We start from the raw sequence: 22,061 nt of genomic DNA on the forward strand, positions 1-22,061 counted from the left end.
GATCAGGCATTCTAACCAATGAGCAGTTAAAATATCATTAATATACTGTAATTAAGTAGTTTTTAAACTAATTATCTTTGGAGCTCAGTGTCTTACAGTGAAAACTCTTATTCAAATGGGATGTAATAGACTTACTAACCTGAGACTTTTGCCTTGCCCCTAAAATTATATCCTGTGCTTTATGCCGTTATTTTAATTTGTTGATTTTTGTTTATTTTTTGTTTTTTTTAATACTCTTGCTTATTTTCTAGTCCTCATCCTCCCAGTCCCAGCTCACCACTCTCACCCACATGGCCCATGGTTTCTGCACCTTCAAGTCCAGTTCCTGTTTCCTCCAGTGACTCTTCCCCTCTCAGGTTTGGTACCAGTTTGCCTTCTTTTTATTTTAGTTAATTTTAGTGCTTTGGCGAAACTCAGCCTTCAAGTAGAAGTTTGTTTTTACAGTTTGCTTGGATTTTGTGCATATTTTAGCATTGATATTTTCTTTCCCAGTAAGTTACGCCTGTCACTTTACACCATATAGGGAAATATCTAAGCCATAGTGTAGTAAAATCTAGCTAATTTGTATATTCAAGATTGAGATCTTCTTTGAGCAAAAATATTTCAAAGTAAGCTGCCTAATTTTATGATGTATTTTTGTTATGGCTAAATATTCAGTCTAATATAAAAAGCTATAGAAGTAACTTAGAGTTAAATTCAAAATTGCTTTATTTGTTTATACATTATTACATGTTAGATGTATGAAAGCATCATCCTTTTTATTTGTTTCCCATACAGCAACATTTTTACTCTTGATACCTTTACACAGATGAGTGAATTAGGAATTCAGCTATGCAAGCATTATTTTAAGTGTAGTTGGCACTGTCCTGTGATGGTTAGTGTCAAATTTTTGAAAAGAAAGAGTTAACTCATTTAATTTAAAAATGAGATGGTAATGAATGGTGGACACAGAGTCTTTGAAAATGCTTTAATGCAGATATGAATAGATAAATATTTGATAAGCAAAGCAGGTGAAAGGTTACAATGGATAGATTGCAATGTAGATTTGAGGGTATATTCAATCTATAATTAACTCATTAAATGACAAAAAAGGTGAAGAAACCATATGACCTACTCTTGCTCCTAATTTGTAGTTGATAAGTACATTTGTTTCATATTTTGACCTATGTAACTTCAACTCAACAGCTTAGTCATTGAATGGAGATTCTTTTTGGACCATGGTATTCAAATTGCAGAATCCAGGAAATCCATGATTTAATAAATATAAACAGTGTCCTCCCTCCCCCACTTACTTCAGCAATAAAGGCATCAGCACTCTCCACTCACCATGCAATAGCAAAGCCCCCAAGAAAGACCATGATCTACAGTACAACAAAAACTAGTTGTTTACCCTGACAATCTGACATACCGTATGAAGCATGAAAAGCTAAAAATTCCGAACCAAATGTCAGCTGGTCAAATGTATTCATTCCACCCCCCCCCCCCCCCCCCGGGCTAGTTGAACCACCTCTTGCAATTATAGTCACTAGTCTTTTTGGATAAATCTGTATTACCTTTGCACAGCATGGTGCAGCAAAATTTGCCTATCCTTCCTTGCAAAATTGCTTAAGCTGTTCCAAATCAGTTGGGGACCAGTGGTGAACAACAATAGTGAGGTCTTGCCAGCAATGTTCATTTGGGTTAAGGTCAAGATTCTGACTGGGCTACTCAAGGACATCAGTTTTCTTAATTTGAAGCCACTCTGTGGTTGCTGTGGAAGTGTGCTTTGGTTCATTATCCTGCTGAAAGATGAATTTCCTCTCCAGTTTAAGCTTTCTGAAGAGGCTAGTAGGTTTTTATCCAAGGTCTCTCTGTATTTAGCAGCATTCATCTTCCCATCAGTCTTGACCATATTTTCAATCCCATATCATGGTGCTACCTCCACCATCTTTTACAATAGGTGTTACCTAGTTGATGTGCAGTATTAGATTTACATCACACTTACCGCTAAGTCTTGAGGGAAAAAATTTCCACTTTAGTCCTATCCGACCACAAGGCCTTCTTCCAGATCTTTACAGTATCTTCTAAGTTATGCCGTACAAAGTCTTCTCAGGTAAGGATTTTTTTTTTTTTTGCTAGGCCTTCTTATTTGTCACTCTTCCATAAAAATGCTTTTTGTGCTAGACCCTAGAGATTGTGGAGCCATGAACTTCACTCCAGTTGCAGCCACTGACTTCTTCAGCTCACTCAGAGTGACTATTGGTGTCACAGTACTTATACAAGTATCACTCCAGCAACTAAGTTTATAGGAGAGTCCTGGCCTAGGCAGTGTGGCTGCAGTTTTATATTTTTCTCCACTTTTTGTCAATGGATTGCACTGAGCTCCAGAGTATGTTCGGTGCCTTTGAGATGGCCTTGTACCCTTCCCCAGATTTGTGTTTCTCTATTATCATTCCCCTGACTTGCCTTGAATGCTTTTTTGTCTTCATTTTGGTTTGGTTTATTGAAAACCAACCATATTGTTGGATTTTACAGAGACAAGGTTATTATTCTTATGAATTCATTGAAAACAGGTGACCCTCCAATTTTCTGCATCAACAAATTGGGTAAATTGGTAAGGTAATGCTACTAAGGGAAGTTAGCATAGGGGATAAATACTTACAAAGGGGTTAAATACTTTTTCAGCCTCACAATTTTGGTTTTCAATTGTTAATTGTTGACAGGTTTTGGAATTTTTCTTTTGATTTGACATGATGCGCAATTTTTGTAGAATAGCTCAAAACTCCTACTTCATATTTTAAAATTAGAAAATGATAGAGTTTAAATATGAAAACAGCTGTGGGGGCTGAATACTTTTGAAAGCACTATATTGAGGAAATGTAGAACACAATAGCAGATTTCTGCATCTTCTCCACCTGAACAAAAGATAGAACCCTGGATTAATTTTCCATTGAAATCTGAAATCTGCAGCTGTATAGTATTCCTTTAGTATTGTAGTAAAGTATCAGGTCAATTTTAACTCTGACTTGAACTCTAGCCTTCCTCTTTGGGAGCTGGGAATGATTTAAAAAAAGTATCGTATTGATATCCATCAAAAGCAAGCACAATATTTATGTCTTGGCCTAGTTGACTTGCTTGCCTGGTGAAATGCCCATGTTCTCACATGGCAGTATTTAGCAGTAATAAGGACATTACTGCTGCTAAATGCCCCAACATAAAATTATGCTTACCAGAGCAAGGTATTTGGTGAATGACATACAAGTACCTATAAAAAGCATTCTCCACCACCCACGTGAAGTTTTCACGTTTTATTGTGTTACAACATTGAATCACAGTGGATTTAATTTGGCTTTTTTTGACATTGGTCAACATAAAAAGACTCTTTAGTGTCAAAGAGAAAACAGATTTCTATAAAGTGATCTAGGTTAATTGCAAATATAAAACACAAAATAACTAATTGCATAATTACTCACCCCCTTCAAATTAGTATGTAGTAGATGCACCTTTGGCAGCAATTACAGCCTTGAGTCTGTGTGGGTAGGCCTGTATCAGCTTTGTGCATCTTCACACTTCAATTCTCCCCCATTTTTCTTTACAAAACTGCTCAAGCTCTGTCAGATTGCATGGGGATCGTGAGTGAACAGCCCTTTAAAAGTCCAGTCACAAATTTTCAGTTGGATTGAGGTCTGGACTCTGACTTGGCCACTCCAGCACATAAACTTTATTGTTTTTAAGTCATTCCTATGTAGCTTTGGCTTTACGCTGGGGTCATTGTCTTGCTGGAAAACAAATCTTCTCCCAAATCTCAGTTCTCTTGCAGTCTTCATTAGGTTTTATTTGGCTTATGCCAAAGATAGCGTTTAATCTGATGGCCATAAAGCTCAATTTTGTTTTCATCAGACCATAGAACCTTCTTCCAGCTGACTTCAGAGTTTCCCACATGCCTTCTGGCAAACTCTAGCTGAGATTTCATGTGAGTTTTTTTCAACAGTGGCTTTCTCTTTGTCACTCTCCCATAAAGCTGCAACTGCTGAAGCCCCCAGGCAACAGTTGTTGTATGCACAGTCTCTCCCGACTCAGCCACTGAAGCTGGTAACTCCTCCAGAGTTGTCCTGGGTTTCTTGTGGCCTCCCTCACTAGACGCCTTCTTGTACAGTCACTTAGTTTTTGAGGATGGCCTACTTTAGGCAGATTTACAGCTGTGCCATATTCTTTCCATTTCTTGTCAATTGACTTAACTGTACTCCAAAGGATATTGAGTGACTTGGAAATTTTCTTGTATGCATCTCCTGACTTGAGCTTTTCAATAACCTTTTTGCAGAGTTGCTTGGAGTGTGCTTTTGTCTTTGTGGCGTAGTTTTTGCCAGGATGTTGACTCAGCAGCAGATGGACCTTCCAGATACAGGTGTACTTAAGCTACAATCAATTGAAACACCTTGACTGGACACAGGTCTCCAAAAACAGTTTCCATGAAACTAATTATGTGACTTCTAAAACCAGTTGGCTGCACCAGTGATGATTTGGTGCGTCATATTAAAGGGGGATGAATACTAATACAATCAATTATTTTGTGTTTTGTATTTGTAATTAATTTAGATCACTGTAGAGATCTGTTTTCACTTTAACATGAAAGAGTCTTTTTCGTTGATCAGTGTCAAAAAAGCCAAATTAAGTCTACCGTGATTCAATGTTGTAAAACAATAATGCATGAAAACTTCCGGGGGTGGGGGGGGGGTGAATACTTTTTATAGGCCCTGTAACTTTCAACTCTCAAAACATAACATCTATATAGCAAAAGTAGTACATTCAAACTAACTCCAGTATGAATAGATGATGATGGTGCCCATGTCACATGATTCCTATTTTAATCTTTCTGTCTTGAAACAGTTGGTTTAGCATCTAATTGATGAGAGAAATTGTATACATTATACAAGATATAAATACCTAAATCCTTCAGAAAACTGGATTAGCATAAGGCTACTTTTGTTCATGATCAATAATCAGAAATTAAAATAGGATACCAGATCTTATTAGAGAGATGAATGAATTAATTAAAAATGAACTGAACGCCAAAATAATGGTAATGCCGACTCCTGTTGATGAGATGGTATGCCTTTTGTTGATAGTGTTTCGTTTCTGAGCATTTGATAAAAGTTTTGCGAGTAATGCTGCAGAATCTGGCCACTCTGATTGAATTTTTTTTACCAGGTAACTGGGTGTCATTGAGGGCATTGCATTAGAGGTGATGTACATGGACCTCATTTATGTCTTTGATGAAATCCTTTGAGAGATTGAGCAATACCACATAGGCCATCAGGTCCAATTAAATTTGGCAAACTGGATCCATAACTGGCTTGGACAGAGGTCGTTTTAGTGATTGGATGCCTGCTACCATTGGTGTTCTTCATGAATCAGTGCAGGAACCTTTGCTGTTTATCAAACATATAAATAACTTGGATGTGGATGTAGGAGGCATGACCTTTTAAGTTCACAGATGACATGGAGATTGGCAGAGTCATGTATAGTGTATTGGACTGTGTATGCTATATGTTGGCAAAATAGGCAGATAGAGAACATTCCAGATGAATCTGAGATGTTGCATTTCGGGAGCACTGATGAAGCGAGGAGATACACCATCAGTGGTAGGTTTGAGAGGGCAACAATGGTAGAGGGACCTTGGCATAAGTCCACAGTTCCAGTTTCAGTACAAATACTGTGGATAACTTAGATAGGAAAGCATATGGGATACTGACCTTAATTATTTAGGGTTCTGCAGCTAAAATTGGAGGGGTAATGCTTCAACTTTTTAAAACTTTGAATCATGAACACAGGATGTTCAGGACTGTCCAGCTCAACAACACAACATAACACATTTATGGTAATCACCAATCATTGCTGGTTCTGCTGATAATTGAATATAGATCAGTGTGAAAATATTAGTCTACCATTAAAATGGAAATTTACCATCTCTATTATTTATTTAATAGTTCCCAAAATCGCAAAGCTCGAGCCCTGTATGCATGTAAAGCAGAACACGACTCAGAATTATCCTTCAGCGCTGGAACCATCTTTGAGAATGGTAAGTGAAGTAATCAAACTTTGACATAAACTTGGTTGTTTTAACAGCAATTAGACTTCACTGTAAAAAAAATGTGCACTACACTTTAGCTGAATATTTCTTTGTAATTGTGTTTCTGCTTATTTCTAGTACAGCACCATAATCCAGATAGAATCAGTCAAACTGACACAAAAGATTGGAAAAAAGATGGCTCCAAGTTTCCTCCGCTTACACTGCTTCTAGATTTTGTGTGAATAGGTCAGGACCTGCTCACAAAATTGTGGTATTCCACTAATTGGCCCCTCAAATTGAGTTCAACTTCAAATCAAAACATAAGCTAGTTAACATTAACTTATTAACATAAGTTAATAAATCCAGGTCACTAACCCTAAATCTATTAAAACATCTTTTAAAAAGAAAAATGGGTCAATTTAGATTACTGGAGCAGAAAACTACACAGATTGGAAATTCTAAAACCAATACAGAAAATCTGGAAACACTCAAGCAGCATCAATGGGATGAAAAAGAGCACTGATTTTATGGGTCTCGGAGGATCATCTGCACTGGAAAAGAGAGAAAAAAGTGTGTTAGGTTGTAGATGGGAGGAACTCAAGTGAACAGGGAATAGCTATAGCCATGTGCAGACTACAGTTATCAACAATTATCTTAAAATGTACAGAAATGTTGAACTATCTTTGGAGAGGCAGAAAGTGAAACGAAACAAAGTTCCTTGTTGCCAAGGACTTCAGCATTCCCTAACAAAAGATGAGGTATTGTTCTTAGAATTTACATTGGGCTTTGCTTGGGGAGCAGTGTTGGAACTGAAGGCAGAGAGAGAGGGCAGATTGGGTAGGAAAATTAAGGTTGTGGTAAGAGGAAACTTGGTCCACCTCTGTGGACTAAAGAGAGGTATTTGACAAAGCAGTCACTGATCTGTACTTGCTATAAAATAAACTGGAAGAAGTAAGTCTATGTGAATTGCTGCTTTCCTGCAAAAAGCTGTTGGGTCATTTGAGAAGGGCTGGTGTGTTGCGGTTTCTGCTGTTGTATATTAAAGTGTAGCAAGAGGAGAGAGTTTAGTGGAAGATGGAAGAGTTGACTCTAAGGGAAGGAAAAGATGTGTCTCATGTTGGAAGCCAATTGGAAGCAATAGACAGTAATCTGCAGAATGTGCAGGACAGTGGGTGAGGATAACGAGAAAGGTATTTATGTTGCGAGCAAGGACGGAGAGCATATGGATAGATTCATTTGAATTTTATCTGCTATAGTAGAAGTGTAGTGATAGTTAATGAAAAAGGAAACCATCTTACTCTGGTAGAAAGTTGCATTGGCAGGGCAGATATGACAAAGGTGGGAAAGCAGGAAGAATGGAATCAGGGTAGGAGGTGTAATCAAGATTTTTGTTGGATTTTCTGGGTTTACTATGGATTTTGGTTGTTAATCCATTCACTGAAATGTGAAAAGAGATGTCAAGAAAGGGAAGTTAAGAGTCAGATATGAACCATATGACAATGATAGCAGAAATGAATGAAACCACATTGTAAAGATAGTTTGGAATTCTGTAATCTTGCAGGAAGCATTACCAATACAGAAATATACTCAACTGGAAATGAGCCAAGGGAGTCTGAATAGGGCTAAATCCAAGACTGTTCCTCACATGCAATAGAGAGAGAGAGAGAGAGAGAGAGAGCACTGCTTTATTGCAAGTTACCACTGATACACTTTTGATTGGAAAAATTAAATGGAATTGAAGAATTTGTTCAATATAAGAATATGTTCAAAAAGATGAAAAAGAGGTGGTGAAAGGGCAGTTCTTGTGTCTTTGTTCAGAACAATGTTCAAGGAGGAAGTGAAGGACCATCCTAATGTTGAGATGAAGATGAGTAAGAAGGAAACTGTCAGTATGGCATAGGGATCAGAGGTTCCACGTACGTAAATGGGAAGGTCCTGGATAAGGGAAGAAAGAACAGTCATAGTAGGTGGAATTAAATTCTGTGGGGCAAGAGCAGTCTGAAATAATGGCCCTACCAGGATGGTCATGCTTGGTAGTGAGGTAGAAGCTATGAGGTGTGGGGGACTATATCCTAAGGAAATAGAGTCATTGACTGACTGGGAAACAATGGCCTTATGTTCAGTGGGGTGGGTTACAGGCTAGTGAGAGATATGAAGTGTTGAAGAGCTGATGTATAGTGTTTAGCATTCATTGTTCATACTACATTCTCTAATACCGAGAGGAACTCAATACATATGATGTTGTTGTTTTGCTGAATACCTTAATGGAAAGGATAACCCTGTGCTCTCAGTTGTAATTCCCCACCCTATTCCCATTCTGACATCCCTACCTTCAGCATCAGTGGTGAACAATGTAAGCATGAGGATCATCTACATTTATATGTTGAATTAACATTTAAGCAACCTTTCCTTTTTCTTTCATTTTTCTGTCTTATTCCACAAATATGGCACAATTCCCATTTAATTTTTTTCTGTTACATCCCCAACTGCTGGTTTATTAAAATTAGTTCATATTGTCTGACCATAGACATTCATTCTGTTCCCTCTATCTCTTTCCCTCTTTGTATCTTAAATGTGCTGTTTCCTTATTTTTGCAGTTCTTGACTAGAATTGTCTTGCGAATCTCTCCTAATTGATGTTGTTTGGCCTGCTTAGCGCTTTCATGATTTTTTGTTTCCACTTTTCATAATTACACTTGTTCATGGCCGATTTTACATTTATGGACAGTTTCAAACCCAACATAACTGGTATAATTTTGGGTTCAGTTTCCCAATCCTGAAAAAGGAAGAATTCTACTCTTATGTGAATACTTTTAAAAAAACAATGCTTTGATACTACAGATAGTTCTATGAAAAATTTATTAAAATATTTGATTTTAAATAACTTATATTTGCATTTACCTCCCAATTCTTAATTCAGGCATCCAACACAGAGGCTAAAGTTAGTCTAAAGCAAATTTATAGATACACTTTTGGGTGGGTAGATATGAAATAAATATGAAAATAGTAAAATTTTAAATGTACCGAGAAATTCAACAAGAACGTCATAATTCTGATCACTTATTATTGTACTTGCATATATTTTGCGACAGATTAAGTGGCTTTTTTAAAATCCAGTTACTTCCAACCTGGAGAATGTTTTCTGAGAATGGAAAAGCTTCAAATAGATTTCCTACCTTACACCTTCTATTCCTTGACTGTCAGAATAGGTTATTTTAGCATTATAATATAGAACAAAAAGTTTGTTGTTCTTGTTAAGTCATAATATACAGTGAAAATTACTGTGGATATAAAATCATCAGTAAATCAGTAATCATCTCATAGAATGTTTCATGGTAAGCTGAAACAAAGTACAAAAGAAGATTAAGTTTGATACAGAAAATAAAAGCATTAAACACTTTGGCCTAAATAATTCTGAGAAATGCCTGAGAAAAAGGTGGAAAAGAAGCAGGGAGTTTTTGAGTAGGACTTGGACAGATTAGGAGTCTGGGTAAAGTAGTGACAGATGGAATACTGTGTAGGGAAGTTGATGGTCATACATTTTGTTAGAAGGAAAGAAGGTGTAGGCTATTTTCTGAACAGAGAGCAAATTCAGAAATCGTAAGTGCAAAGGAAATTGGAAGTCTTATTGCAGGATACCCTAAAGGTTAACTTGCGTGTTCGGTTGGTATTAGGAAGGCAAATGCAATGTTAGCATTCATTTCAAGGAAACTAGTTGAGTATGGTGCAGCTAGTGTCTTTAGCTGCCTGTATTTCAATGCAAGAAGTATTGTAGGAAAGGAGGGTAATAGAGCTGTGTGTCAGACATGACTATAGGCAGCACTTGGGCCCCAAAGGGGACTGTATTGACTCCCTTCCCATTTACCCTGTACACCTCAGACTATAGATACAACACTGAGTCATATCATCAGCAGAAGTTCTCTGAAGACTCAGCAATAGTTGGGTGTGTAAAGGGAGGCTGAGAGGATGAACATAGGGCCCTGGTGGAGGACTTTGTCAAATGGTGCTAGTTGTATCATCTGCAACTCAACATCAGTAAGACAAAGGAGATGGTGATGGACTTTAGGAAGAGTTAGCCTGCTTTGCTCCCTATTACTATTGATGGTGAGGACGTGGATGTGGTGATGATGATCTACAACTATGTGGGGGTGGACCTGGATGACAGACTTGAGTGGAGTACCAACACAGAGGCTGTGTACAAGAAGGGCCAGCGTTGCCTCTACTTCCCGAAGAGATTGAGGACCTTTGGAGTATGCAGGGCTCTCCTTCATATGTTCTACCAGTTTGTTGTGAGCAGTACAATCTTCTATGTGGTGGTGTGCTGGGGCAATGGCATTGACATGGATGATACCAACAGGCTCAATAAACTGTTTAGAAAGGCTGGTTTTTTTAAAGAAGGTCAAACAGGACACACTGGAGGCTGTGGTTGAACAAAGGACCCTACAGAAAATCCTGGTAATTCTGGACAATGTTTCTCACCCTCTGCATGCACCTTGACTGAACAAAGGAGCACTTTTAGTCATAGACTAAGACAACTGTGCCACTTCAAAGAGCACTATATGAAGTTATTCTTACCATTGGCCATTAGGCTCTATAATGAGTCAACCTATAGCCAGGGAAGTAATGACCCCTCCTGTTAGACTGTTTGAGGTAATTTATTTTTTATTCTTTCTTTCTTCTCTTTTAATATTTGTATATGTGTGCTCTTGTAATGCTACTGTGACACTGTAATTTCCTTTCAGATCAATAAAGTATCTATTTATCTAATAGTGTTGAAGATGAGGTAGCTGGTTTACAAATAGGCAATGTATAGTCAGGAGAGTCTGTTGAGAGGGCAAAATTGCAGTTGACAAGATGAGTTGCAACATAAACGGCAGACAAAATTGAAAAGGGTGAATACAGGGCAGAAGGTGTTGTATCTGAATACACACAGTATATGGAATAAGGTAGATAAACTTGCAGTACAGTTACAGATTGGCAGGTATGATGTAGGTGTCACTGAATCATGGCTGAAAGATTATAGCTAGGAGCTGACTGTCCAAGGATACACATTATATCAAAAGGGTAGGTATGAAGGCAGAGGGGGTGGCATTGCTTTGTTGTTAAAAAAAATGAAATCAAATCATTAGAAAAAGGTGAAATAGGGTCAGAAGGTGTTGTACCATTACAGATAGAGCTGAGGAACTGCAAGGGTAAAAAGTCTGATGGGAGTTGTATACAGACCCCCAAACAGTAGTAAGACTGTGGCCTACAAATTACAATGGGAGATAGAAAATGCATGCTAAAAGGGCAATGTTACAATAGTTATGAGGAACTTCGATATGCAGGTAGATTGGGAAAATCAGGTTGATGCTTGATTACTGGAGGGGATTTCTAGAGTGTCTTACAAGATAGCTTTTCAGAGCAGCCCACTGGAGGATCAGCTATTCAGGATTAGGTGTTGTGGAATGAACCAGAATTGATGAGAGAACTTAAGTAAAAGAACCCTTAGAGGAAAGTGATCATAATATGATCGAATTCACCCTGAAATTTGAGAAGAAGATAAAGTCAGACATATCAGTATTAGAGTGGAATAAAGGAAGTTACAGAGGCATGACAGAGGATTTGGCCAGAATTGATTGGAAAAGAACACTGGCAGGGATGACGGCAGAGCAGCAATGGCTGGAATTTCTGGAAGCAATTCGGAAGACACGGGATTTATACATCCCAAAGAGGAAGAAGTATTCTAAAGGAAAGATGACACAACAGTGGCTAACAAGACAAGTCAAAGCCAACATGAAAGCAAAAGAGAGGGCATATGATAGAGCAAAAATTGGTGGGAAGTTAGATGATTTGAAGTTTTTAAAAACCAAAAGAAGACAGCTAATAAAGTCATTAAGAAGGTAAAGGTGGAATATAAGAATATGCTAGCTGATTATATTAAAGAGAATATTAAAAGTTTATATAGATACATAAAGTATAAAAGAGTGGATATCAGACTGCTAGAAAACGATGCTGGAAAGGTAGTAATGGGGGACAACAAAAGAGCGGATGAATTGAATAACTGTTTTGCATCAATCTTCACTGTGGAAGACTCTATCAGCATGGTGGAAGTTTTAGGTGTCAGGGGAGATGAAGTGTGTGAAGTTATCATAACTAGAGAGAGAGGTTCTTGGGAAACTGCAAGGTCTGAAGGTTTATAAATCACCTGGACCAGATGGTGTAAACCACAGAATTCTGAAGGAGGTGGCTGAAGAGATCATGAAGGCATTAATAATGATCTTTCAGGAATCACTAGATTCTGGAATGGTTCCAGAAGAATGGAAAAATGATATTCCATTCTTAAAGAAGGGAGAGAGGCAGAAGAAAGGAAACTATAAGCCAGTTAGTCTGACCTCAGTAGTTGGGAAGGTGTTGGAGTCGATTATTAAGGATGAGGTGTCAGAGTATTTGGAGGCACATGATAAAATAGGCCGTAGCAAGCATGGTTTCCTCAAGGGAAAATTTTGTCTGACAAAGCTGTTGGAATTCTTTGAAGATGTAACAAGCAAGATAGACAAAGGAGAATTGGTTGATGTTGTGTACTTGAATTTTCAGAGGCCTTTCACAAGGTGCCGCACAGGAGACTGCTTAACAGACTATGACCTAGCATGGATAAGGCAGTGGCTGATTAACAGGAGGCAAAGATTGGGAATAAAGGGAGACTGTTCTGAATGGCTGCCAGTGAATAGTAGTGTTCCACAAGGAACTGTGTTAGGACCAATTCTTTTTACGTTAAATGTCAATGATTTGGATGATGAAATTGATGGCTTTATTACAAAGTTTGTAGACGATATGATGATAGGTGGAGGGGCAGGTAGTTTTGAGGAATTAGGGAGGCTACAGAAAGACACAGATTAGGAGAATGGGCAAAGAAATGGTAGGTGGAATACAGTGTTGGGAAGTGTATGGTCATGCACTTTTGTAGAAGAAATGAAAGGGTTGACTATTTTCTAAATGGAGAGCTGCAAAGAATCTTGGGAGTCATTGTGCAGGATTCCCTAAATATTAATTAGTAGGTTGAGTCTGTAGTGAGGAAGGCAAATGCAATGTTGCTATTCATTTCAAGAAGGCTAGAATATAAAAACAAGGATGTAATGTTGAAACTTTATAAAGCACTGGTGAGGACTCACTTGGAGTATTTTTGAGCAGATTTGGGCCCCTTATTTGGATGTGGAAAGGGCTCAAAAAAGGTTCACAAAAATGATTCCAGGAATGAATGGCTTGTTGTATGAAGAACATTTGATAGCTCTGGGTCTGTATTTTCTAGACTTCAGAAGAGTGAGGGGTGACCTCATTGAAACCTATCAAATGGTGAAAAGCCTTGACAGACTGGATGTGGAGAGGATGTTTCCTATTGCGGCGTGTCTGAGACCAGAGGACACTGCCTCAGAATGGAGGGATGTCTTTTTAGAACAGAGATGAATAGGAAATTCTTTAGCCAGAGAGTGCTGAATCTGTGCAATTCTTTTCCACAGTCAGTTGTAGAGGCCAACCCTTTATGTACACGTAAGGCAGAGGTTAGTAGATTATTGATTGGTCGGGACATGAAAGAATACAGGGAGAAGACAGGAGATTGGGGCTGACAGGAAAATTGGATCAGCCATGATGAAATGGTGGAGCAGAATCGACAGGCCATATGGCCTAATTCTGCTCCTATATCTTATGATCTTATAAAAGTGAACATGTGATGCTGAGGTTTTATAAGGCATCGACCAGCCCACATTGGTAGTATTCTGAGCAGTTTTGTGACCCATATTGAAGAAAGGATGTGCTGGCATTGGAGAGGGTGCAGAGGAGGTTTGCAAAAATGATCCTGGGTTTGAAAGGGGTTGTAATCCAATTGTTCTGACCCAGTCAGCATTTACACCTGGAAGACTCTGAGCTGATTAGACCCCCACCACTGTGTACTGAAACTGCTTGATGACAAAAAAACATGCGCATATAAATTATCAGTGATGTTACCGATGGAAAAAGTGTTTTATCTTTGAAGGAAATGCTAAATATAATCTAATAATGCAAATGAAAGATCAAATTATTCTCACTATAACCAGTGGAAGAGATACTAGGATTCCAGCATGCCCTTTAAGGATATACTGGCAGGGGGAAGTGAGGGTTCAATAGTGGGACAGCAACTCATCTGGTAGTGGGCTCTCTGCAGAAAATTTCATTTACCCACACCCAAAAAGCACAGGCACAGGCATTAAAGCAGTTCATAATTTTCAAAGCCTTTTTTTGTTGAGTTCTAAATATTCTGCCTATTTATTCTTCGAGAGTTTGGCTGGGCATTTTCTTTGTTGAGTCTGTGCTATGGCCAGTGGTGGTAGTGTGGTTGAGCAGAGGTGGAATGTGTTAAAAAGGTGTGGGAATGTTGTGCAGGTGTATGTGGGAGGTGCGGGGTAGAGGTGGAGATCAGTACTGACACAATAGCGGTGCTTGAAAAGAGGGATAAGAAATTGGATAGTTTAGTTTGTGAGAGGAAGGGATTATAGCGAGCAGGTGCCAGTTGGTTTAGGGAGTCAGGGATCACAAATACAGAGGGAAAATAGTGGGGATGGGAAATTTGCGGACTTAGGGAATGGTTGGAGACCAGGGATAAGGAAAACAGTGAGTGGGATGAGTGGAGATTTGTAATTTTTTTTGCATTGGATGATTTCCAAGGATTTGGGCAAATAATTTATTTACCTCACTTAACAAGTCCAGCTTGGGCTTCTAATGAAGCTATGTTATCACAAGTGTGCCCAACTATACTTGGCCTCCAGGCCAATGTGCCAAGTTTTATTTAACTGTAAAAGGAATGTTACATAAGGAATGATATCACTTCATGCTTTCCATACTCAAAAGATTCAGAGATGTCTCAGTGCGGGGGACAGTGATGTTCAGTTTTAAGTTGCCAGATAAAAAATGTCACATGATTGAATTACTCACCAATGCTGTCAAAAGACATCACTGAAGGAGACAGTATATGCTTAGGTCCAGGTTAGGATATTTGTTAGAGTTCACAGCTTAATACAAGTGTAGTATCTTTTCACTCTATGAAGCTCAGATTCATTAAAAATAAGCTTGTTTGGTTGTTTTGTGAGCCTAACAGAACACTTCTGATCTATAAATAATTGATGTGTATTTTTCAGTTCATTCGTCTCGAGAACCTGGTTGGCTTGAAGGAATATTGGATGGGAAGACTGGACTAATTCCAGAAAATTATGTTGAGTTTCTATAGCCAAAGATGTGCAACATTATAGCTGAAATTTACATGGTATCCATGGCAATCAACGAAGATATGAACATTATTTCAGTTTTGGCATTTTATTCTATTGCAGAAATGCAGTGAGGATATTGAGTGAACTGGAGATTATTTTCAATTCAAGCATATAATGTCCTGTATGGATATGATACACCATTAATTTATCAAACCAGAGCCTGTAATTATTTCATAAGTATTTTGTTTTTACTTCAAATACTTACGTTTGTGAAAGTAGGATTTATTTTATCTGAATTAGATAGTAGAATGTATATAATGTATATATTCATTCTACTTAAATGTTGCAAATATCTATATGATGTATGTCGTATGAAATGGGGGTTTTAATTTGGAAAGTGGGTTTACCATTTCTTCAAGCTGAAGTATTGGATTCACATATTTTGATGATACAATCGAAATACGGCATTACAGAAATGCAAATGGCTAGGCAATGGTCACATTAATGGCCAAATAGGTATCATGAGGTGAAGGTGAATTATTTTCCATTTCATTATTTTTAAAGCATAATCATTTATATGGCAAACATTACTTAACTATTTTTCAAATTACACATTAATTTCATATTTTTTAAAAATATGTTTAACATAAAATTTAATACTTTCCATGTTGTAAAAGAAGAAATGAATTTTAAGGATGGAAATGTTAAAGTATAGATATGTTTAAATATAAGTGTTTTTAACATTTTAAAAAAAGACAATCAGCCAGCAAGTGGAAGACATTTCTATTGACTTTGGCATTCCACTTATGAATAAACTGCTTTGAGATGGTAACAGAAAAAAATTCTCTTAAGTTTACTATACTTGCTTGGCAGCTAATATTTTAATTGCTTAAGGTAACAACTGCACAGAACTGATCAAGTTTCGGATAAATTTAATGATTTCAACAAATCACCTTTGAATCCTGGAATTTCAAATCAAACACAGATTTGCATTTATAGAATATAATCTATTCCAGTATCAGATACATTGTACCAAAGGTTTTCCATCAGATTTTATAAAATAGAACCTCCTGCCTTGATTTGACAGTATGTATGAACTTGCATAAGGAACTATGAGGTGTGTGTGTGTGTGTGTGTATACACATGTCTGAGTGCGCCTTAAAACAAGCCTGATCTACTCATCTTGCAGATCTAACTTTTTCAGAGAATAGATTTTCAACTGCTAGTTAGAAGCAAGTTGAAAAGAAATAGGTAATGAAAATCTGAGGGAACAAACATCAGCCTTCATGGTCTTTATCTATTTTGTTTGTGGAAATTATTTGCTTGGAAACAAACAACCACTTCTTTCTGCTCTAAACAAAGTTTGACTTTTTAAAGATTTAAATCTATAGTAGTTTTCTTTGTTTTAGGAACTGTATCTACTTTTAAAGTCATTACTTCTAACTTAATCGTGCTAATACTGCTGAAGCCTGTGTTTTGTGATAATTAATGAATTTTGTTGCAACGGTTGAAATGGTTCTACGTTATTTCCACCCTAGTAGTTCTTCACTCAACTATCAGTTGCTAATAAAAACTTTTTTTATGTGATAATCACAGTTTGATTTATACAATAGAAGAGGATTGTATTTTCCTAATTAAGGCAGTAGCACAGACTTGCACTCTACTGTACTTTTACTTAGCCCCTTAAGTGACTTATACCATTGTTTAAACTTTGAATTCTCACTCATTTTTACACAATTGTTTACTATATATATATAGTTTTTGTTTAATCCCAATAACACCCCTGTAAAACAAAGGGAATTTTATAATAGGGTGATGTCTGTTAAATGCATTTTTAAAAGGAGAAAACGAGTGACAGAAGATTCAGGAGGGTACTTCAGAGTCCATATGATTAAAATCAAGTAGGCAATTTTGGGAGTCTATATAATTTGGACAATGTAGGTTCAGGCAGGTGTAACTCTTAGAAAAGAAGAGGAGATAGGCAAAGGCATGGTCAGACTATCATGTCATAAAACATTCTGTCAATAAATCAGTGCAATCAAAGGAAATCAAACTGATATTAATTTCAGATTTTTGTAAAATAGTACAGCTGAAAATACCCATAGAGTGATAGAAAACTACAACACAGAAACAGACCCTTCAGTCCATTTAGTCCATGCCAAACAATTTAACTGCCTAGTCCCATCAACCTGCACCTGGACCATAGCCTCTCCCATTTATGAACCTATCCAAACTTTTCTTACACATTGAAAATTAAATTGTATCCTCCTCTTGCGCTATAGCTGATTCCACATTCTCATCACCCTCTGAGTGAAGATGTTTCCCTTAAACATTTCACCTTTCACTCTTAACCCTTGACCTCTAGTTGCAGACTTACCAAACCTGAGGGTAAATGCAAGTTATCTGTACTCTCGTAATTTTGTATCCCTCTATCAAATCTCCTCTCAATCTTCTACATTGTAGGGATCCAATCTTTCCTTATAACTTAGGTCCTCCAGTCCCAGCAACATTCTTTATGATTTCCTCTGTACTTTTTCAATCCTGTTACATCTATCCTGTAGGTAGGTGTCCAAAACTGCACACAGTACCCCAAATTAGGCCTCACCAACATCTTATATAACTTCAACATGATATCCCAACTCTTGTACTCAATACTTTGATTATGAAGGCCAACCTCCCATGCTGGACTTGTAAATTGTCTTGCTGAGATCAAAAGAGGCAACATCCACTGCCTTGCCTTCATCAACTCTCCTGGTAACTTCCTCAAAAAACTGTAGGACTAGTTAGACACAACCTACCACACACCAAGCCATGCTAACTATCCCTAATCAGTCTCTGTCTATCCAAATACTCTTACCTGGTTCCTTAGAATACCTTAATGTAACTTTCCTACTGCTGATGTCAGGCTCACTGGCCTATAATCTCCTGGTTTAATTTTAGAGCATTTCTTAAACAGTGGAACAACATTAACCATACTCCAATCCTCTGGCACCTCATCTGTCACTAAGTATGAATTAAATATCTCTGCTAGGGCCCCTGCAATTTCTGGACTTCCCTCCCACAGGGTCTGAGGGAACACCTTGTCAGGCCCTAATTTGCCTCAAGACAACAAACACCTCTTCCTCTGTCATCTGTGCAGGGTCCTTGACCCTATAAAAGTGAGGGTGCTTTGCCTCACTTCTATAGACTGTGTTTATCTCCCAAGTAAATACAGATGCAAAAAATCTATTGAAGACCCCCCTCCCACCATCTCTTTTAGCTCCATGCATGGATTACCATTCTGATCTTCCAGAGGACCAAGTTTGTACCTTCCAATCCTTTTGCTCCAAAAAGTTCTGTAGAAACCCTTAAGGTTCTCTTTCACCATGGTTATTAGGGCAACCTCCTTTTTAGACCTCTTGATTTCCTCCTTAAGTGTTCTCTTGGATTTCTTATATTCTTTAAGTATCTCATTTGTTCCTACCTGCTTATAGCTGTTATGTATCTCTTTTTCCCTCAAAATCCAATGTTCCCTAAACCTATTAACCTTACCTTTTATTCATACAAGCACATACAAGCTACTGTATCTACTCTCAAAATTTCACTTTTGAAGGCTTCCCATTTACCAAGTATACCTTTGCCCAACAATAGCCTGTCCTAATCCACACTTGCCAGATCATTTCTGATACCATCAAAATTGACCTTTCTCCAATTCAGAATCTTAACCTGAGGACCAAACCTATCCTATTAAGTAATAACTTTGAAACTAATGGAAATGATGACTAGTTGCAAAATGATCTCCTACATGAACTTCTATCATCTGTCCTGTCTCATTCCCTCATAGGAGATTAAGTATTGCACACTGTCTCACTGGGACTTCTACATACTGATTAAGAAAACTTTCCTGAACACATTTGACAAACTCTTTCCCATCTAGCCCTATTACAGTATGGGAGTCCCAGTCAATATGTGGAAAGTTAAAATCACATGCTATCACAACCTTATGTTTCTTGCAACAGTCTGTGATCGCACTACAAATTTGTTCCTTTAAATCCTGAGAACTGTTGGATGGTGTGTAATAGAGCCCCATTAAAGTGGTCATACCTTTCCTATTCCTTAGTTCCAGCCATAAATCCACAGAAGATGAGTTTTCCAGTCTGTCCTGACTGAGCCAAGCTGTGACATTTTTCCTGACTAGTAATGCCACCCTGCCCCTTTTTAATCCCTCTGTTCTATCACATCAAAAACAACGGAACCCTGGAATATGGAGCTGACAGTCCTGCCTCTCCTGGAACCAAGTCTTACTGATTGCTACAATATCATAATATGTGTTGAGCTCATCTGCCTTTCCTACAAATACTTGCATTGAAATATATGTAACTAAGAACATTAATCCTACCAAGCTCAACCTTTTGATTCCTGACTTTGTCTGAGGTCTTAACAACATCTGTCACCACAACCACTCCACCATCTGTTCTGGCACTCTGGTTTCCAACCCCTTGCAACTTTGGTTTAAACTCCTCTGTGCAGTCATCACAGAACCTCACTTCTGTACCCCTAAATAATGATTCCCCTTTCACCATAGCTCACCTCTTCTCCCCTTTTCCTTCTGAACCAGAGTCAGTGCTAGAGAACTGACCACTGTGACTTTAGGTTATTTCTGCCCTGTAACAGTAGTATGTAGGCCTCCGTTAGTCTCAATAGACCATGGATTTGCAGGGTGCAAGCTAGGGCAAGGTTTTTTTTTAATGGAAGACCAGCAGTTGCCCAAGCTGCAAGTCTCCCCTCTCCATGCCACCGAAGTTGTCCAAGGGAAGGGCATTAGGACCCATACAGCTTGGCACCAGTGTCATCGCAGAGCAATGTGTGGTTAAGTGCCTTGCTCAAGGATGCACATGCAGCCCCAGCCAAGGCTTGAACTAGCGACCTTCAGATAACTAGACAAATGCCTTAACCACTTGGCCACATGCCAACCCCACAACAGTATCCAAATTTGGTATACCTGTTTTTGAGGGGGATCCCTTAACAATTCTTAAAGCCATAACCATAATGAGTGGTACAGCAGGCACTTATGGACATATGGCCCGCTTTTATGCTTTTAATTTTATAAGGTATGTTTATTTTTATTTCATAACTTAAGGAAATAATGGACATTAAATTTGTAACTTGCAATCTGCATAATGGTTAAAACAAAGTAAAAATTATGTAAGTGGTCTGATCAATTTGGACTACACCTGATGATCCAATTCCAGTCATACATTGTACATGTGAAGCAGATGAATTCCTTCAGAACTGCTGGCTAATTTGGGTGTGTGTGTGTGATTGGTTACATTGTTGAATGCCAGTGATCTCAGTGGGCTAATGCTCAATAGCAGGCATTGGAAGAAAATGTTATAGAGATTTCTCTGATATAGAGATGAGCTCAATGCCTTTTATGCTCACTTTGACAACAGAACACGAAGGCAGTTTTATGAACCCCCACAGAAACCGAAGACCTTGTGCTTTCAGTCTCTGAGGCCAATGTGAGAATATTCTTCTTGGCGTATCCACAGAAAGCATCTGGCCCAGATGATGTACTTGGTCAACTATTGAAGTCCAGTGCCAATCAACTAGCAGAAGTGCTTCTGGACATCTTTAACCTCTGGCCTTGACATTCTGAAGTACCCAGCTCAGACAGGTAGGCTTCAGCCATTCTAATAACCTTAGAAGAACATGGTAACCTGCCTGAATCACTGTTATTCAGTCGCACTTGCATCTACTGTGATGAAATGCTTTGAGAGATTGGTGATGAAACATACCAACTCCTTTCTGAGGAGTTACCTGGATCCACTCCAATTTGTTTACCATTACAACAGCAGATATCATTTTATTGACTCTTCACTTAGTTCTGGAATATCTGAACAATGAAGATGCATACATATATTCCTCGAAACTAATCAGTAAGCTCTAAGACATAGGTTATGGTACCTCCCTGTACAACTGGATACAGTGATTTCCTAACTTGCAGACCACCAGTCAGTATGGATTGGCAACAACATCATAATTACCATCAGCACAGGTGCACCACAAGGCTATGTGCTTAGCCCCTGCTCTACTCACTTTATATATTTGAATACGTGGTTAAATACAGCTCCAAATCAATATTTAAGGTTGCTGATTACATCATTTTTGTTGGCCATATCAAAAATGACAACGGATCGGCATTCAAGATGGAGAATGAAAATCTGGTTGAAAGGTGCCATGACAACAACCTCTTACTCAAAGTCAGCAAAATGAAAGGGCTTATTACAAACTAAAGGAGGAAGAAGTCACAGTCCATGAGCCATAAGTTGATAGGAGGTGGAGGAGGGCAGTAGGTTTCATATGTATTTATTTAGAGGTTCAGCACTGATCAGGCCCTTCCAGCACTTTGAACTGTGGCACCCCAGCAACCCCTGATTCAATTCTAGACTAATCATGGGACAATTCACAAAGACCAATCAACCGACCAAACATGATGTCTTCGGGCTGTGAGAGGAAATTGGAGCACCCGGAGAAAACACACACACTCCACTGGAAGGATGTACTGAGTCTTTATGGATGACAGGTGACTGATGTGACTGAGCTGTGGTAGTGTCATGCTAACCACTATGCTACTGTGATGCCCCATCAGAGAACCAGCACATAGTGCCTCTACTTTCTTAAAAGTCTGCATACATTTGGCAGGTCATAAGACTTCAACGTACTTCTATAGATACACAGTAGAGAGCACCCTTCCTGTTTGCACCATGGCCTGGTGTGCAATCAAGAATGGAAAAGCCTAAGAGTGATGGGTAC

At 38.3% G+C, this 22,061-nt stretch overlaps 1 protein-coding gene across 1 annotated transcript in view; it reads left to right on the top strand.

The window, feature by feature from the left end:
* The window catches only part of LOC132405519 (rho GTPase-activating protein 26-like), a 177,321-nt gene extending 160,443 nt beyond the window's left edge, over window positions 1-16,878 (top strand). Inside the window, exons 22-24 of the mRNA XM_059990394.1 lie at window positions 252-356; window positions 5,967-6,058; window positions 15,198-16,878. Coding sequence (XP_059846377.1) covers window positions 252-356; window positions 5,967-6,058; window positions 15,198-15,286 — 286 coding nt within the window. The 3' untranslated portion in view covers window positions 15,287-16,878. The remainder of the gene's footprint in view (window positions 1-251; window positions 357-5,966; window positions 6,059-15,197) is intronic.
* Window positions 16,879-22,061: the final 5,183 nt, after the last annotated feature.

This window comes from Hypanus sabinus, chromosome 15 (assembly GCF_030144855.1).
Source record: "Hypanus sabinus isolate sHypSab1 chromosome 15, sHypSab1.hap1, whole genome shotgun sequence".
Taxonomy (NCBI): domain Eukaryota; kingdom Metazoa; phylum Chordata; class Chondrichthyes; order Myliobatiformes; family Dasyatidae; genus Hypanus; species Hypanus sabinus.